We start from the raw sequence: 20,466 nt of genomic DNA, 5'->3' as shown, positions 1-20,466 counted from the left end.
CAAGTGGAGACCTAGAATCCTGATAAAAAATCTTGCAAGAAAGATGGCATTGGCAACAACTCTTTATGTCTCAACACCTCAAAGAAGGGAAGACTGAAACTGGAGCCTAAAAGAGCATCTAGCAACACAAGCAATAACGTGCAAACCGATTTTGGTGCGTAGATGATCGGCTTTGATACCAGAATCCATGTATACGCACAATAATCTGATCACCCTCACTGACACTGGATCTGAGGATTCAAACTTGTGTTAGTACTGAACAAATACATTATCATTTGCAGTGACATGCAGCTTTACATAACTGTCCTGCAACAAATGTATGTGTGTTTCAAGGTAAACAACCTTGACACAGTCACCTCTGCACCTACATTAGTTTTCTTCTAATAACTAAATTAGATGAATATATTGTGTTGACTTGCTCTAGACTTTTTCATGTGTGCATGAGGCTCATGCTCTGAATAATAATAATTTGATATCAATTGTCTGAATCTTCTGCAGTATTTTTTGGTGTTTTTGGCAACATCAAGAACAAGTATCACCATGTTTGCATCAAATAAATAAGTAAAAAATTTGGTATTTTATTCTCATGAGCATATGCCCAATCTAATCGTGTCTTGATATATCAATGATACATTGTTGTCTCCATCTAAAAAAAGGAGGTACACTTCTTTGGGTTCAAAATCTTTGTTATTTTTTTGATATTTTCATTTGGTTGTCATTTTTTTTTTTAGCAACAGTGGCTAAGGTTGTGCGAATGGCAGTAGCTTGTCCAAAAGTGTGTGTAATAGATCTAAAGCTGAAGGAAGTTTTTGTTCTGGCTCTATTTCAAGTTTCTGCTTGTTGATTTGTACTTCTTTCAACCTGGCAAGGACAGCATTTACATCGCTAATCTCTTAAAATGGATTAAAATATATGAATTCAAGTTCCAGGGTGTGTGTGTGAGTGTCCCTGAGATGAACACAGGCCAGGTATCCACTGTCAACTGACTTGCTAGCTGGCATTAATAAGCCTTGCTGAAATTGAAAGGGAAGGTCAGCCACCTGTTGGACTCCAGTCTGGCTGGCTGACACATGCTTCTAAATGGGAATTTGCTGTTGGAGCAGGTAGGATGGATGGAAAGGGAAATTACATGCCAAGCTCAAATCAGTGGATGGGCCAGTGATACATTTAATAAATTGTTCTGCTCAGTCTGAATCCTCAAGGGAGCAAATGTACGGATGCACCTAATTTAGAAGTCCTACTTAGCTTTTTATGTCAGCTGAAGTACTTTGGTTGCTGGTCCCCACATCTATCAGGAATATTTTTGAGGAAAAGGGTTTCTTGTGATGAGGAGAGATGTTAGGCTGCTGGCAAAAGAGCAAGTAATGCAGAAGCCAAACAGGCTTTGTTAGGAGGGTTGACTCAGATGGAATAAATTTGTTATTCACTCTTTTTCCTCAAGAAGAGCACAAATATTACACAAGAAGGTGTCAATATAATCATCCATGTAAATTATTCCTGATTACATCATTGTGGGTCCAAACCCAGGGACAATATTTATTAAGAATTATTTTGCTAAGGAACATCTTCCTACCCCAAGAAAGTCATCCTTTCATACTATAGGCTCTGAGGACTGTCAAATAAAGTTAGACAGCTGTATTTTTTACTATATATTTGATGGGTAGGCGGCATGGTGGTGCAGTGGTTACCTAGCAAGAAAGTTCCGGGTTCAAGTCCCTGCAAGCTGATGTGTTTAAATTTAGAGCAAAATTACATATTTACCTGTGCAACAGATGCCTGTATCACTCTCATGCAGACGGACAAGAAAGGAGGGTAGCTACTGCAGATGCTCAACAAGTTGTTTCTGCGATATTTCAGTCGAGTCAAATCGTTAAACAGAAACAGACTGAGCTGCTCTGTGACTGGGTGAGTCTACTTTGAAATTGGAACACAGACATTTTTGGGAATGTACAATTTCTCTTAAATATCTTTTGTTAGGTTTACTGGTCTGAGAGTATAGATACTTACTAGAACAGAAACTTGTATTTTTTTCAATTAACTATTTATGAGCAAGTAATGTGATGCGAAAGAACTGATGAAAAAAACTGACAACCCTAATCCCACAATAATACAAAGATAAAAATTCTGCTCACCAGTTCAACCAGAAACTCATAATAATTTTTCATTTCATTTCCAAAATGCTGTGACAGGTGAGGAAAATATTTTAAGTTACGTTTTACTAAGCTACGAACCTATTTATATTGTTTTTAACAAGACACATCACCATAAAAAATTAACAATATTTCTGTATTTGTACATGTTTTTAACCTTAAAATATAACTTTCAAATTTACATCCATCCATTTTATACCGCTTATCCTGTTAAGGGTCGCGGGGGGGGGGCTGGAGCCTATCCCAGCAGCCTTCAGGCAAGAGGCGGGGTTCACCCTGGACAGTTCGCCAGTCCATCGCAGGGCCAACACATAGAGACAGACAACCATTCACAGTCACACCTACAGTCAATTTAGAGTATCAATCAGCCTCGTCCCCTCTTGATGTCTTTGGACTGTGGGAGGAAGCTGGAGTACCAGAGAGAACCCACACAGGAGCAGGGAGAACATGGAGACTCACACAGAAAGACCCAAGAAAGAGTCAAGGCTTGAACCCAGAACCTTCTTGCTGTGAGGCCACAGTGCTAACCACTGCACCTCCGTGCTGCCCTAACTTATATATTCATAAAATGAAATACGCTTAGATGGTTTGTGGTCATGAGTCAGTGCGTGGTGTTTTATTTCGATAACTGGCCAGAATCACTGTGTTATCTGGGTTGGGACTTGTAGCAACTCATAATGTAATAAAATCACGAGTGCATATGTAATAACGTCTTTGCACATAATGTAGTAATGTACAATTTATTACATTACGAGCCCAACTATGTAGCAACTCCTAATGTTATAACAGTGGCTTATTCTGTGAGAAAAGTGTTGCATTATCACCTTTTTTTACCTCTGCCATTCCTGTAGGGTGAAAGGTGATGTTTTCACCTCTCTGATTGTCTGTCTATATGTATGCAGAATCACAAAATTTCTGCAAAACGTGGTGGAGCATCAAGTCCATAATGACCACACCTGTACACTGACTACTTTGAATTCACTGACAGGCAGAGGCCTGTGTTTGACTATGATTTGTACATAGGTGGCACTACAGTAATAGGGTGGATTAGGGAATAGGGAGGGGGACTGCAGTCTCCAAATCAGGCAATAGTAGATGTGGACTTTTAATCAGGGCTCTCCTGTTGGTAATAATGCAACACTTTTGTAAAGAAAAAAACGAGCAAAGTCAGAATCAACTTTTCAGTGCTGCACTTTGTAGATAGTCCCTTCACATAAAGATGGTTGATGAAAGTTAGGTTGTAGATCTACTCTACAAAGACTGGAAAGATATTGTTTTGAACAAGGTTACTTATAAGTAGCTTTTTGCTCACTGGGATGTCATCATTTGAAATTTTGGCCGTATGCGACCCCTTTAGACATAAAAATCAAAATATTTTTTTCTAAAAAAAACTTACAAGCTGAGATGTCCCAAAATTCTTTGTCTTCACAGTTGTTGCAGATGAAAACATGAATTAAAAACCAACAAAGCTTAAATATTTAGCTGTTTTCTCATTTATTTGAACAACTTTGTGAACCACTGCAGTTTCTTACCCATCTCAGCTTGTCTCTTACATATTTACAGATTAATTTATAACTATGCTTTCTAAATTGTCACATTTTTCCACTTGTCTGTCATATGAATCCACTGTCAGGACAGCCACCTGATTTCATTGTACTCTGTACCTTGTGTAACCGGTATAATAAGGGCCTAAATGCTGCACAATGCAATGTAGGTGGTATTGACTTTTAATAAATCAATGATCGGAACACAGATGCAAGGGGCAACAAAGAAAACAGAACAACAAAAGCTGCAAGCATTGGGTTTTAAGAGTTTCTTAGCCATGTGGTGGTCCTGTTAGGAGCTATCCAGTAACATAGTCAAACGTAGCTTGAGTCCAGAACTAGGGCAGATGATCCAGGAAGAAGCAGGTTAGGTGGGAGGTCAAAGACAGACGAGAAGTCAGGATGCTAGGAGGTAAGAGGAAACACCCAACTGCATATATGGAGGTTTATGCAGAGCCTCAGAATTACAATGAGCCATTGCAGAGATGGAGGCTAAACCGCCCGTCTCAGGAATGCACCAAAAAGACCAGGGGAAATGCAGAGGAACCAGGAATATAGCTCATCGTCAGGGACAGAGGATGAGATGATTAACAGGGCAGTGACATGGAGGGATGGTCTGAGGCAGGGAGAGTTGTAACTGGGAGAGCAGTTCAAAGAACGCCAAAGAGTCTTGTGTTAACATTTAAGAGCAATTTGGTAATGAGTGACTGGAGAGGAACAATATATACACCAGGTCGATTGGTGATCAGGAGCAGCTGCATGTACAGGTGAGTGGAGTTGGCAGATGAGGAAGGATTGGCTGGCAGACAGGAGAGGTAAAGTGGAAAACTACTTAGAGATGAGGTGAGTAGAATACAGACTGTAATAGCCTTGTCAATTTAAGGATTCTGATACAGAATCTTTTGAGGGCAATCTGGAACAAAGATGTTTGTTCCTAATTCACACAATCCATGATGAACAACTATCAAACATTCTGTTTCTCATGACTGACTCAGTCCAACTGTACTTAAGTTGCAACATAACTGTGGGTCTGCAACCCTTTCACTGTTGGGTGATGATTGGGCATTGAAGCCCTGCCAAGTGTGTAGTCTCTTTGACTGATCTTGAAATCAACAAAGCCAGAGCAGGTGGCAGGATTCAAGTCATAGGAGCAACTTTAGCTGGAAGTTACTTTAGAGTCTTACTTCTGTTAATCAGCTAGGTTCTAGGTGATTATGTCAGTGGGTTATCTCCCAGTATGAGAACACTGGCACCCAACACATGTGCTCTATATCAGTGTCTAAAAGATTTCCTGGATGGAGGATTAATGGCAGTGCTGTAGTGTGCTCTTATTTTGACCTGAACAAAAATGCTGCAGATTAGAAGTAGACAGTGCTGAATGGAGAATGAAATGTGATTTTTTTGTTTTGTTTTGTCAAAAATGACCCATCATGCATGTTATGGTTCTTCTGTTTAAAAATTTAAAAAGCGCAAAGCTCCCAATCTCAGTCTGCCCTCTGCTGATAGCACTCCTCTTTATCCTCTGACTGTTTTCAGTTGACTGTCAAAAGTGATACTTCACCTAGAAATTCATGTATCATTCACTCAATCAGATGTCTTGAATTTATGAAGATTTTTTCTCCAGCATGACCTCTTGATTGTCAGAACTCCCTGAGACAGTAAGATACAAAATGCAAGAGCAGACAGGGAAGTTAAAGCTAAGAGATGGTTTTTTTTGGTAAGTGAAAGAGGTTTGTACTTAGTAAATATGTTTCTGATCATCTTTATTCTTGATTAATGAAGGAAAAGTTAGTCAAGGAGGCCCCTTCAAACTTACACAGATCACATTCTGGACACTGACAAGGGTAATCACTCAACAACTTTCTGAAAAGCACCAATAAATCACAGCTTTTCAAGGTGGCACCATAGCCACATTCCTGAATGCCAGTAATATCCATTTAGTCACTGCACCCTTTCTACAACTATAGAAAGAGAGAGGCAAATGGGTTTTATTTATATAGACCCTTTCAGAGAACTTTACAGTCTTAGTCACTCATTCACGCACACTGATGGTGGAGGCTGCCATGCAAGGTGCTTATCAAGACTTAGGGTTTGAGATACTTCAGCACAGGCTCAGGAGAAGCTGCAGATTGAACTCGCTACAACAATGATTCTGCGATGGCCTATCCAGAGAACTGGCGTGTCATTTGGGGTGTCCACCCCTTTGTAGTCATAGGCACCAGCCTCCAAAATTCGGCATAAACACTCTTTTTTTTGTCTGGTTGATAAAAGTCATCATGTGCCAATGCGATTCCCAGCTATGATTTTAATCTGTGGTGAAAAAATGTTCAGCAACTGTTATCAAAGTTAAGGTACTGGTTAAAGTGGATCTATCCAACATAATGGAATGATACCCAGCCCTAGTTTTATAGAGATATAAAGAAAATCCAATACATGCATCCCAAGTACTAGCCAGACTGAGGCACATCTGTAGTAATCATTAATGTGATTGCAGAAAAAAAATCATAATTAGAAGTATTTCACTAGGTTTTTTTGGGTTGTTGTTGTTTGTTTGTTTTTTACAAGAAATGAAGCTAGATGTTCCAAACAATGGATTTGGGCTGGCAATCTGAACAAAGCCTTAGTCATCTGTATTTGTAATCAATCAATTCTTGCCACTCTGCATTATCTATCCACTGATTCTCTGTTGTTATGTATTCTTGATCAAATCTGATGATTCCAGACATTGAATGCACACTGGACAGCTGTGTGTGTGTGTGTGTGTGTGTGTGTGTGTGTGTCTGTGGCATAAGGAGATAAGCACTGATCCCTCACACTCGGAGTTCGCTGACATCACATTGAGTTTCTGTCTATCTGCCTCACTGTCTCTCCCTTGTTCTCTTCGACTTTGGTCCTTTATTTTTTGCATCTATTCACTCTCTCATTGTCTCTTATTTTCTCTTAACAATATCATTACATACTCAAGGTCTCAATCTTCAGACCTAGTTTACAATGTTTTGGGTTAAAGATACCTTGCTCACTATCACTTATATCTCACTTGTGTATTTTTTAATGTAATGTAACTGACTTATTAGTAAATTGACTCTTTTTTATGTCACACCTTTTATACGCATGGTTGTCAAGTTGCTTTACAATATAATCTCCTTCACCGATTCTCACACACTGAATAAGGACGTTGCCATGCAAGGTGTCGACCTACTCATCCAGCTATAAGGGGTTTCAGCATCTTTCTCAAGGACACTTTGACACAGGTACTTGGGGAAGTGAGGATCAAACTAGTAACCCCTCTCGTGCTAGACTGCTACTCTACCTTTATGGCTGTTGTTATAACCAGCTCGTTTTAAGGGAAAAGGGGAAGTAACATAAAATGAACCAAGATTTAAAGGGTTCTAAAGAAGTATTTAATTAATAAAGTTGCTTGCTTGGACAACGAAAGTGAGGCAGATAACTAATGGAGTGCTGCAAGATAAAACGAGAACAAAGGGAGACTCTAACCTAGAGTTACCGGCTAATAACTAGAACAAAAAAGGGTCGATCACACAACCAAACAGCATCCAAACCTAGTGTCTCTATTAATACAAAACTAGTGCCTCACAAGATCATAAAAGTTTCACAGAGTTGCAGTAGCAAAGTAGTCTATTAGAACGAGTAGGCACAGGAGCATGGCTGGCTACAGCCTGCTGCGGCGCATTGGTCTGTCAGCTTCTTATTAGGCAGCCTGCCGGTGATTGGCTGATCGTCCGTCCAATCAGGGGCCATCTGCACAGGTGTCCGGGATCAGCGGTATTGTCCCTGAGAGCGATCACACACACACACACACACACACACACACACACACACACACACACCTATCCACATGCAACACTCACACAAAAGGGGGAGAACCTCCAAACGGCTGCGGCCGTAACAGCTGTTGATAAAGCAATATATATTGTGGTTCTTTTTCCCCATGTTAACTTATCAGTATTCAAAGCCTTGGTATCAATATCATATTGGAATATATCATGATAAAATCACATTGTGACCAATGTGTGTTAGGGCAGGTATATTTCAGTGTGGTACAGTTCAGTTCAGTGAGTGAGTCAAGAACTTACAAATATACATGTAAATAAATTGTAATGAAAATTCTGAATGAAATCATTATTTATTACCACAAGATATCACATTAAAATTATACCCAGGCATTTCTTTAGACTATTGATTATTTTTTATTTTTATGAAAATTTTTTATGAATGAAAGAATACTACAGTAGATGGACCTCATTTTTCATGGTCATTCACAAGAATATATTTGTGTTCAAGATGTAAATGTGATTAAGTTTATGATGAGGGGAAGTCCATTTGTGGAGACTCTGGTCACTCTTGCCGTCTTTCAGGTCATACTTTGCTCTTTGGGTAGAGCTTCTATCAGTTAATTTGTGTAGGTTTCAAAGTCTGTGACCTTTTTGCTTTAGCTCCACATCAGCTTCTATTAGTCTGTGACCATCAGCTTTATCAAGTTATAAATGCAGAATTGATTTTCAGCCGTCTGGCTATGGACCTTTTACTAGCCCCTGTTTTTCTTCAAATGCTGTGTAACACAGTTTTTGCTTTGCTTGTTCTGGTTTTACATTGGATTGACTTTAATTTTAATCTTTAATTGTTTTATGGCAAAGATGTTGATATGTTAACGAAGGTTTACTTGTTACAAGGTTGCATTTTACCATAGTGTGGCGGTATGAGTATTTACTTTAATTGTCCACAAGTAAGATGCATGACCTTACCATTTTATTTATATATATATGTACGTATATATATATATATATACATATATATATATATATATATGTACACACACACATACACACATACATATCTATATCGATAGTTTTGTGTAGATGTGCATTGTATAGTTGTGTGTGTGTGTGTGTGTGTGTATGCATGATTTCTGGAGGGAAAAAAAAACTATTCTTGTGTCATTACAAGCACAAACCCTTACCTTGATAATACATACATACATACATACACACTGAGCTGCGACATGCTGCATGGACTCCTCTGTCTCAGCAATGCCACACTGATAGTGTTGCTATCATGACTTTCTTTGTATATAATTTGCATCTGTAGATCCCCTTTCATGTTATGAATCAAACAACAGTCATAGAAGGATAAAAAATTGTTTTTAACACCACTAATCTCTGCAAGGAGTTGTGGCCATGTCCAGCTGTAGAATGAAAAGTTTGGATTTGGATGTAATCCATCCATCCATTTTCTTTCGCTTATTTTTGTTAAGGGTCGCGCGGGGGGGGGGGGGGGGGGGCTGGGGCCTACCCCAGTCACTACGGGCAAGAGGCGAAGTACACCCTGGAGGGGTCGCCAGTCCATCGCAGGGCCTACACATTTAGACAAACAACCATTCACACTCACAGTCACACCTACGGTCAATGTAGAGTATCAATCAGCCTCGTCCCCTCTTGATGTCTTTGGACTGTGGGAGGAAGCTGGAGAACCCACACAGGAACAGGGAGAACATGGAGACTCCACACAGGAAGATCCCGTGCCCGAGCCGGGACTTGAACCCAGAACCTTCTTGCTGTGAGGCCACAGTGAGACAGTGCTGACCACTGCACCACCGTGCCGCCCTGATTTGGACGTAATGTTTAAATGGATTTAATTAAACTACATACAAATATTCCAAGCTGGGTCTCTTGTCCAAAAACAGTTTTCACAGTTCAGACTTGTCTGTTACAGTAACCTTTAATACACATAGTTAAATCTCAGCAAAAAAACAACAACACACTGTCTTACTAATATGTAAACGGTCAAAACACATGAATGGAGATGGTTAATTGTCATCAAGACATGACGGATGTCTTCATCTGGGCCTGACTTATTGTTCAGCTCCCTGTCTCCTGCTGTGTGTGGCAAGTAGCTACACACACAGCAGACACACACTTCTGCCTTGTCACTCCATCATCCCAGCTGTGAAGTGTTATCAGCGATGACTGACAACTGTACTGAGGCGATATAAATATGACTGGCACTGGGAATATGAATATGCAGATGAGTTTAGCTCTGGTCTTCTCTTTTAGACAAATTTGTCAGAAAATGACAGCTGTCATCCTTCACACTCACTACTTCAGTATAGCATGAGCCCACTTACTGACCTGATGGAGGGGAAAGGCACTGTATTGCATGTAATTATCTGTACAAGGCAAAAGCACACGTAAGAACATTTGTGCCGATATTGCATTAAAAAGAATGCCATGAACAGGCAACTCAAAAACATTGTCACGATTGGCACCACTGTCATGCCTGTCTGAAAATGGTGATTACAAAATATGCAGAATGAGCTCCTTGTGTTGCAATATTCTTGTCTCACTAGCTCAGGTCTCATGTTTGCAACACACTCACAAAAAAGGAAATCAGTAAAATCATGGAACACATAATCATAAAGGCCAAACACTTTTATTTCTTTATGTGAAAGTGCAAGAAACAGTGAGATAACTTCTTCTGTGTTTCACTGCTGCCATTAGAGGTATTCTCTGCAACAATGGTGAGAATAATGGGTCTCATTGATGAAATACAGTATTTTAATGCCCAAATCTAACTTTTTTAGCCCTTGATTTAGTCTTGAAGATTGGAACTGTCCCTGGAGACATGCTTGTCTAGCTTGCAAAGTAAGCACAGAATGCATACCAACACAAGCGAAGTTACTAGGGTAATGAATATGACCATAGGATTGTAAAAATGTGTTTCTATGATGAAATAGTTCCACAATCATATAATGGTTTTCTGAAGCCAAACATTTCAAATATTTCCCATCAACTCAAGGAATTAGATGGAAATTTTTAATGATAGGTCAAGAAAAACACACTTAATACCTTCATCCAGCCCATGAATCAACTCTTGAAACTTGCTCTTGATTTGAGATTTTTCAGTGTTATTTTGCTTTCAATGTTTTGGGGTCCGCATGTCTTTTGTGTCTTGTTATGTCTCTCTATAAAAGGTCTGGCTTGAGAATGAAACCTTCTGTCAAAAGTTTAAAGTTTAAGAAACATAAATAATAAAATGGCGGTGAACAGTTTTTGGGATGAATTTGATCGAAAAGTTAATGACTTATTCCTTGTAATATGGCCATTCTGCCAATCACATGGCCTCCTCAGCAAAGGTAAGATTGTCTTGCCTCCAATTAACAGGAAGGGAGGACAGCAACTATTCAGGAAAGCTATCAATGGGAATCCCAGTAAAACACCACTCCTACAGCTATTGTCATTCTTTGTGACCTTTTTGTAATTTCGGTGTTGGGTTGAACTTTCATTTCACTGGGTGACAATAGTATGTTTCTACTGTTTGTATGTTTCTACAGTGAGATCAATCACCTGGAGTCAGGCCTTGTGGTGGAGCTGTGGAATAAAGGTTTAATTTGGGACACCATGATTGGCACTGCACTAATACCCCTGGACAGTATTCGACAGTCTGATGAGGTAACACACAGCTGGCGCAAACGCACTCTCATACTGGGTTTGTACCTCTGTGCATTGTATTTTACAGGTGAATGCGTATACCAAGAACGAGGCAGTTTGCGGTTAAAGTAACAATTTCATTTTGATATCACTGACTCGTGATTAATGAAAAAGGGGCATTTCATTTGTCGCCTGAGCTGTGTATCTGTTCCTGCAATACATTTGAACTGATTATACATGAACCCCTTGCTGGCTTGTAGAGATGTGTTCAGGTTTGGGAGGCTAGCTTGGACTTCTCAGTACAACACAATACAAGATGTTTGTGAAAGAAAGGAAGAAAAGAAAAACTAGAACATTATTAAATAGTCAATGAAACACTAGATGTTAGCAACAGTATTTTACATAAGTAACAATCTACAATTTTTGTGGGTCTAATGAACTGTCTCGTTTCAACATGATAAATTTTGATAGATTAATTTTGAAAAATATGTTGTGATAATGTATTTTGCCATATGGCCCTGCCCCACATGGAAATTACTTTGTTAGTCTACTTGGTTACAGAGACTGGATTCCCACAGTAAGTGGATTCCATCTCATGATTGCAGGTAGAACATAAACAACACCAACTCTGTGGCTATGCAGTATGGACAAAAAATTAGATCATGGATCACTGTTGAAGTGCACATTTACTGTCATGTAGCATTACATATTGGGATGACATCCACTTGCAACTGAGGGGGAATTGGTTTAGTCAATGTAAAATTCCAAAGAACAATTTAACAATTGCTTACTTTTTTGTCCTACTCCCCATGTGTTTTGTCTTTCTACTTTCCTGACCTCTCCCTTTACCTTTTTCTTTTTCCCATTATTTTCTCTGTCTCACTCTCTCAGGAGGGACCGGGAGAGTGGACTTCTCTGTACTCAGAGGTGTTAATGAGAGAAGATGAGATCTGTGGTACCAGTAACCCAACTCCACACAAAGTACTGTTGGACACCCGCTTTGAATTGCCTTTCGGTACGTGCAGTATACATTACCTCAAGACACCGAACAAACTTAGTGTAGCTTACAGAGCCAGAAAATTATTTGTCTTATTGCAATGCTCTCATTTGCTCTCCGTATCTAATGACTATCATTGTGAGAGTTGATCACAGTCCAGGGAGACCTTGTGGCTCGCCTGATTAAGCAGTGAGTGTGTTAAGACTTATATGATTTTCGAAGATCTGAGAGTTGATGGAAATGTCCAGAAGCTTGTTGAAGCTGCCTGCAGCAATTTACTGGAAGATTGATGGTTCACAAAAAAGGAAGGTGATGTCATGTGTACAAAAATCAATTTCAGCAGGTGCACCTGCTGCTGGTCCTCTGCTAAGAATAGACTTATGTGGGTATATCAGTTTGAGGTTAACGACTGGCTGAGACATGATATGTTGCCTTGCTAGAGGGGATAGCTAACTTAGCTGCTGCTACTGAACAGCAGCCATTACTGATCAGCACTCACGGTCCACAGCCTCAACATCTTAGGTCTCAACATATAAGTCAGCAAATTTGAGATTTTATCTAGCTAAAATCATCAAAGATTGAAAGTCTTCGCACCTGTAAGCTCTATATATTTAGCTTGAAGTTCATGGAGATTTACTGATAACAGCAGCAAAACTGTCCAAAACAGCTGTTTACAAACTCTTAAATGCATCTTCCAATTTAATCCAGGATTTCTTTTCCAGTCATACGCACAATATCTCAAATCACTTTATTTTGATCTAAAAATCTATAATTCAATTGAATGGGACCGTGAACAAGCGTGAATGCACCAACTGGTGAGGCTTGTTTATGGAAGTATTCTTGATTGATTGTTTGTAGCACAATCATACCTATATTTGCATTCAACTTTGTATCAGGGAAATCATTTAGCAAAGCATGTCTTTTCTTGCTTTTTACTTTTTATTTGAGGATGACAGCATCCACTGCAAAGTAACTCAGGGTTCATCATTGGCCAAACATTTCCAACTTGCCGAAATATTTAAACAGACAGTCATGAAAAACTTTCATGTTCATACTTTTGGAAGTACCATCAGGGATTCAACTTAGGAAATGTTGCTATTTAGGTGGGGAGTTTGGGGGAGTACATAGCAAATCAAAATATTTCTGAGACCACTTTGATTCTTCAGCAAACTTTTAATCTTAGGACATTATCTGAAGTGGCTCCTCTCAAGCTGCATCTTGCCTTTCCACTTGGACTGTCTGGCTCTCTACTTATCAACTTTCAATCCTCACTTATGTCAAGATTGTGCTATCTCATGATTCTATACAGTCATCTTGACACAAATGTGAGGACTGAAGATGAAGATAAGATGAAAACTTTGACAAATCCCCCAAAAGTTAGAGTACTGGATATTCCGTTAACAACTGAGGTTCAAATCAATTTGGGGTTTCTTTTGGGCATCATTACTGAAACGCACTGACATATTCAACTACTTTCAGCCCTTACCTGCTTGATTCATGACATCATACATCAATGTGTAACTAGAAAGTTCTCAAGAGTGCATACCTCTGCCAAGGTGACTTTTCAGCTTTGACCACTCTTACAGCTGCAAGCCACAACATGAAAATGTTTGGATTTTACACAAAGGAGCAGACTGATGCATGAACCTTCACTTTCTGCCTCTAGGTGGAACTAGAGAACAGACACTTACTATGTATTTTATTGCTGTGCATCATGTAAAGACACAGTTTAATTTTTATGATTTTTAAAAAAAATTTTTTACTTCAGGCTTACTTCCTGTAACAGCTAAGAATGGAGATGAGTAAATTACATTAATTTCTCAAGGGTGGGTTTATTCCTTAGAAATCTGCATACATAATTATCACAGTTTAACTCCAATTCAGTCACAATAACGGGATATCAGTTTCTCCAGTTAGAAAGTAATAATGATTGTGAATCTATTTTAATTGCTGTTGTGTAAATTGGACAGACAACAGGTGGAAAGGAGAGACAATTAGCCAGACAATCCCTATTAAGTAATGGTTTTGCAGGTGGTGACCATTTCCCCATCCTAATCCTTTTTTGCAGATTCTTGGCTACTGTTGCATTTCTCCAGAGCCCTTGTCACTAGTCATAGAATGAGTCGTATCTGCAGGCCACAGTAGTTGCTCAGGTATTGCAGCTCCAACAGGATGGCGCATCCATATGTGGCATGTCCAGAAGGTTTGCTGATAATGGAGGCATTGGTTCTAATGACTGGCCTGCCCTTTCCCCAGACCTGGATCCAATCGAGCACTATTGTATCTTGCATCCACAACTGTCGTGTCACATCCCGGACTGTCCAGATCTAGGTCTGGGAGGAGTTCCCAGCATACCCAGATTTTGTAGAGAGTGCACCTCTACATGCCTATATGCACTCCCTTTGTCAAAGGTTTGTCTGGCAAGCTACATCATATCTGTCATTGCTATTATATGTACTGTAAGTAGAAGTTCTAGGTCTCACACTCACAACCAGATTGGACACTGAACACAGAGGCAGGAAAGGAAGCCTTAAGTTTCTCTGCCCCTGATAAGTGGAACGGGTTTAAGCGCTCTCTCAAATTGAAGCAGTGTATCTCTTTGGGGATGTTTAAGATCCTTTTAGACCATGCATTACAAAGGAATTGCACCTGATTTCTGTGAACATGTAATACTTTATTTTACAAAGTTTATATTGCCATTTTCTTATCTATGTGCTGTAAGTTCCTATATTGTGCTGCCAATTTCTGAGATGTTGTAATCAAGGCAGCATTTAAACAGAACTTACTCTCAATTGGATCCCACTGAATAAATAAAGCTTTTGAATTCAGATCAATTACCTGCGTCTGTAGGTTCGAAAAATAGGTGTGCATGTATAGGCATACATATTATATGTATGTTACTCATTCTCCAAAAATCCAAAAGGTTCAAGCTTATCGATCTTGCTATCTTAGTATGTTATGTAATGGAGAGCAGAGTATTCCATGTAATAGGTGTGTAACATAACATGACTGCAAACAGGAAAGGGGTGAGTAAGTAGTGTGAATGTACAGCACAGAGCAAAAATCAGAGTCTTAAGGAATGTTTGCTAAGCCACTCGTGTGTTTTTTGGAATTATTTGACTTCTGGTCAGAATTTTTCAGAAAAAGGTACTCAAGGCCAGCTCTGTGAAAACAGCAAAAATAAAAAAAGGATGGCTCCTTTTATTCTGATGGCAATATCACTGCACTAGCAGAGATTCTTGTATTGCAATGTATTTACAGCATTATGCATGAAAAGGTAGACAAATAAATAAAAGATTGAATTACCACATTAACCATTCAAGTTTCCTCTTACTGGTGATTAATTGAAGAATATTACTCACACACTTCCCTAGTAACCTCTCAGTGTCATTATGACTGTGACTTAAATTCATCTCTACGGAATTCATTAAATTCATCTGACCATGTGGAATCCAATTAAAACAATCCAATTCTTGTTCTATGGCAAAATATCAAAATTGGCCCCTTCGCCACATTAACGCCCTTTAATAAAAACTCAGTCTTCACAGTAGCTCATCACCAAGTTTTTAAGGGGTTCTGGACCAAATTTGAGATGGACCTGTTCAACCCACCAGGAGTACATCTAAGTATATTTCCTTTCACCAGGTGGCTTACAACATTTAATGGATTCTTCCTTGGCCTTTTGTAGGTTGTTTGTGAAAATTACCAACATCGTTTTTGTGTAATCCTGTGGACAGATAAACCAATAAACATCTGCCATTAAAACAAATCACAATAACGGGGGGTCTTCAAACAGACGACCCAAAGTAATACAGCAAAGCAGAGTCAGCAAAGCTGACTTTTTATTGTAAGAGCTGAAGTTTCAACAAGCATCCTCTTCAGAATGAACAAGAACAAATGGGAAAGGGGAGATGTTTAGCTTCACCACCTGCATGAGGTCATTAACAATTAATTTGCTAAATTATCATGATTCACTCCTGTTTTAACAAGTGGTAATCCATACTTATGCATACATTAATTTGCTTCCAATAGATGTAAAATCAAATTCAAAAAGAAGAAGAAATTCTTCTTACTCTGCAGTCTACTTTAACAGAAATGAGTCATTCATCTGATCATCCGTTACATCTAAGTCCTTTACTAAAGAAATGAAGGGTCTCCATATTCTCTCAAATACATGCTCTTTAGTCTTTAATGTATACGTTATCCTTTCTAATGGGATGCCCAACAACATCTGTCTTATCCAGTGAGTAGTGCTTGGTCTGTCAGTGGATTTCCATAGCAGTACAATACATTTTTTGGCATGCAGCAAGCTGAGATCTACAAATGCTCATTTGTTTTTGTCAAAATGATGTTATTCTGGATATCGGCCCAATAGAAAATGCTTAGAATTGAGTAAGATTTGCTTTGATATTATTGTTTCAATTATAGCTCTCACCTCCTCCCAAAAGGTGCATCTACATTGCCAAATACAGTAAAACCATGTTCCCTTAGTCTCCATTTTGTACACATCTGGTATGTTTTTATTGTACTGATTTAAATCCACCAGTGTCACGTATGTCCACATGAACCACTTATATTGTATTAGTTTGAGATGTGTATTTATTGATATTTCATGAGCTTTACCACATGCAACTTTCCAATCTCCTTCCAAGTTTGTAATTCCAGGCATTTAATTTGTGCCGAGAATCTTCAGGTGAGTGAGATGACAGTAAATGATAAAACTCAGATATAATGCCCTTTACCATTGTTTCCTCCAAAGTGGAGCATAAAGGTCTGGTGAGCATGTTATTTTTAACAAAGTTTCTAACTTGGAGGTACTTGAAAAAATGTTTTCGATCAACGTTGAATTTCGATCTAAGCTCCTCAAAAGACATCATAGTGTTAGATTCTGTCAAATAAAGGTCTTCTATGGTACTGAGACCCTTTGAGGCCCAAAGTTTAAATGTTGCATCTGCTCTTCCTAGTATAAAGCAATGGTCTCCCCATATTGAGCTATTTTGAGAGAGTGAATTTGACTCTTCTAAATATTTTTTACCTTCATACCAAATTTTTATCATGTGTTTTACAACTGGGTTTTTCGTTGTTTTGGGTTTTTTTTTTTTGTAGTTTTTGTGCGTGTGTCTGAGTATACTGTAGGTATAAGGGAATAGGTAAGTGCAAGTCATGAGATACCATCTCTGCCCAGTAAGAACAATCCTTTTTCAAAAAGTAACACTTGATAGATCTCAGCTGTACTGCCCCGAAGTACCACGGTATGTTTGGACATTTTAACACCCCCCCCCCCCCCCCCATCAAACTGTAGGTACAGTAAAGACAAATGAAGTCTTGCCGTTCTATTGTTCCATATTAACCCAAATATTGTCTTCATTTTTGAAAATAAATCTGGAGGTGGTGGCAGTGGAATGTTCTGAAACAAGTAAAGTAATTTTGGGTAAAACACTCATTTTCAAAATATTAATTCTCCCAATTACAGATAATGGTAAAGACATCCATCAACCAACTGACTGATTAATTTCGGTCATTAAAGGCCTGTTTAATTTTAATAATAATTGAATAAATAAATGTGAAATTGGCTGCACAGTGGATGTGGTTCAGTTATGATCATATGAGAAAAATCTTGGTTCATCTAAATATTTAAATTCATGTTTCTTTTGTATTAAACCACACTTGTCATTTACTACGATTTTATTACCAATACACCTACTTTTGGGAGGAGGGATTCATGATCAATGACCCAATTTCAGTACTGTTCCGGCACCAGTATTACACTCATCATTTTCTCCTCCACCAGTTCCTAATTCCAAGTTTAGCACATTCCACCACTTCCTAGTGCTGGGGATTTTGCCATGCCTCATCTTTTCTTGCGACACAATTCAGGGATATCATCTTGGATTGCAGTGCCTGCCAGGGGTTCCCTCTTTCAGTTGTGCAGACCAGGTATGACAGGCCTGTATGACTGTCCACTTTTCTTGCTCAGGGTTCCAACCTTATGTGCCTGTTTGGTGAGGGGTTCAGCAACATCAGTTGTTCCTCCAAGTGTAAAGGGTCAGTTCTGTAGCACACAGCTGGTATGTCCAGATGGCTTTCAAAAAGAAGGAGGATTCTCTTTGCCCAAGTGTAGGTATTTGTCCCAATCGTCTTCCTGCTCTTCCTTTCATTACACCAAGCATTCCCTTAGATCTTCATTCCTTACCTGCACTCAGTCATCCAGAAAAAAATGCCTCAAAGGTATCAGAGATTATAGGAATATATTGGTTAAATTGTGCATGAAAGCTATATTTCAACTAAGACTGTACTTGGTAACACAATTTAGGACTAAAACTCAAACTGCAAGTATGAAAGCAAAAAATGTGGCCATGAACTATTCCTGTGATGTAAGAAAAATGTACTTGTGACAAAAAGTTGATACATTAGATGCTGAAATATCATTCAAAGAGGATTTTTTTTTAAAACTCTCCACCATGTTAGGGATTGAAGTGATGCTTTGAAATTTCTGTCTATTGTGGTAATTTGGGTTGAAGAACTTGAACTTGTGTCTCTCTCAGTTATTGGTGAGGACATTATAAGTCCCTGAGGTGGTTCCTGATTCTATTTTTGGGCCCCCAGAAGAAAACATCCTCATCAGCTATGAAACATTGATGAATATAAAATGAGAACATGTCAAACAGTGGGGACTGGATGAGAGAGGGAGGGTATGGGTTGTGGAGGCAAATAAGGAAAGGGTGGAGCTACATTTCCAAATGTTTTCAAATCCAATCCAAATCTGTTATTTTTCTTTCCCTTTCCCCATTGTCTATTTCCCACTTCATCCCAGATATCCCAGATGATGAGGCGAAGTATTGGACAAGTAAACTGGAGCGAATCAATACCATGGGGATACATGGTGAGGTATGTTGGCTTTTAAAAATTATCCTGCAAATCAGGGGTTCCCAAAATTGGTGTCAGGACCACTTGGGGAGTTCAAAGTCACAAAAGGAACGCAAGAGGATTTCCTGGAGTTTGTTTTTTTAAGATGATTAGATTTTTTTTAGCCTCATGAGTGTATGACATTTTTATGTTTCAACTGGCATTGAGGATAGTGAGGATCACAAGTCCTTTGCACAGGTATTTTGGGGTTGTGTGCTGAATGGTTTGGGAACCTCTACAAATAAAGTAATGACTTGTTTAACTATTTTACACATTACGTTCAGTCATGACTATCAATAGACATAGAAATGCTTAGAAAACTGCTGAAATTTCCTGGCAGAACAAGTTAGAAACATATAGCTTTTGCATAAAGTACAATGAATTGAAGGATTAAAACTTTAAATGGTGCCCTTATTTCTCATAAGATATCCTGTGTCCATCCAACACTCAGCAAAACCATATAATTAGATGTAGAGGAAACTGACAAGTGGATGCACCAAATTAATCTCAACGTGTAATGTAATTTTTAAACAAGACATCCATCCATCCATCCATCCATTTTCTTCCGCTTGTTCCTATTAAGGGTCACGGGGGGGGGGGGCTGGAGCCTATCCCAGCGGCTACGGGCGAGAGGAGGGGTTCACCCTGGACGGGTCACCAGTCCATCACAGGGCCAACACATAGAGACAGACGACCATTCACTCTCACAGTCACACCTACAGTCAATTTAGTGTATCAATCAGCCTCGTCCACAAGACAAACAGATAACACATATAAAATCACTTGACTTTTGCCACTTCAGTCTTTACGTAAAATAAAGACATTTTAGAGGGTTTTCCTGATAGAGCTGTTTGAGTCTCATCTACTGACTGATTCTGTATGTTTTAAGAGTAAGTTTTACCTATCACACTGTCTATCAACTATCAGTGATGTTTTAGTTTCTATTTGCTTTGTGCTGCCATCTAAGGGTGGATTTTTTTTATTACAGCAGAAGCTGCCCATAGGTTCTATGCTGAGATAAAGCATGCCTCATTTCTTTATTTTTCTTCTTTTTCCTTGCAATGTTGGCAGTATCCACTGCAGGAGGAGATCCAGAGAAGGCAAATGGAATCCATCCCCTCCCAGTGCTGTAAGCATATATCTAAAATCTTTTATTAAACACATTCATTCCATGTTCACAAATATGTTTTTTTTGCATTTGCTTCTTGATCACTAATTAATTATCATTTTACACTGATGTCTCTTGTTTGGACAAAACCACTTTCCCCCTTCATCCTGTCTTGTGTTTTATGAGCAAAGAAAGCAATTTCAAATCATTCACAAATTAAAAGTTGATGTTTTTTATGCTCTGATGATCAGTGAATGAGAGAAATGAGAAATAGTTTGTTTAATATTTATTTTGCTTTTTTTTTTTTACTTTATTT

The 20,466-nt window shown here is 38.8% G+C and overlaps 1 protein-coding gene across 2 annotated transcripts in view; it reads left to right on the top strand.

Annotated features, from left to right (window-relative positions):
• The window catches only part of LOC147260366 (uncharacterized), a 187,672-nt gene that overhangs the window by 38,767 nt on the left and 128,439 nt on the right, over positions 1–20,466 (top strand). For both annotated transcript variants that reach the window (XM_086206927.1, XM_086206926.1), the window contains exons 4-7: positions 11,043–11,160; positions 12,031–12,154; positions 18,951–19,024; positions 20,114–20,171. In XM_086206927.1, the coding sequence (XP_086063053.1) occupies positions 11,043–11,160; positions 12,031–12,154; positions 18,951–19,024; positions 20,114–20,171 (374 nt within the window). The remainder of the gene's footprint in view (positions 1–11,042; positions 11,161–12,030; positions 12,155–18,950; positions 19,025–20,113; positions 20,172–20,466) is intronic.

The sequence above is a fragment of the Aulostomus chinensis genome, chromosome 6, assembly GCF_037954235.1.
Source record: "Aulostomus chinensis isolate RoL2024-O1b breed Wild chromosome 6, RoL_Achi_v1.0, whole genome shotgun sequence".
Lineage (NCBI taxonomy): Eukaryota > Metazoa > Chordata > Actinopteri > Syngnathiformes > Aulostomidae > Aulostomus > Aulostomus chinensis.
Note: the sequence above shows the minus strand (reverse complement) of the source record. Positions and strands in the feature narration are given on the sequence as shown.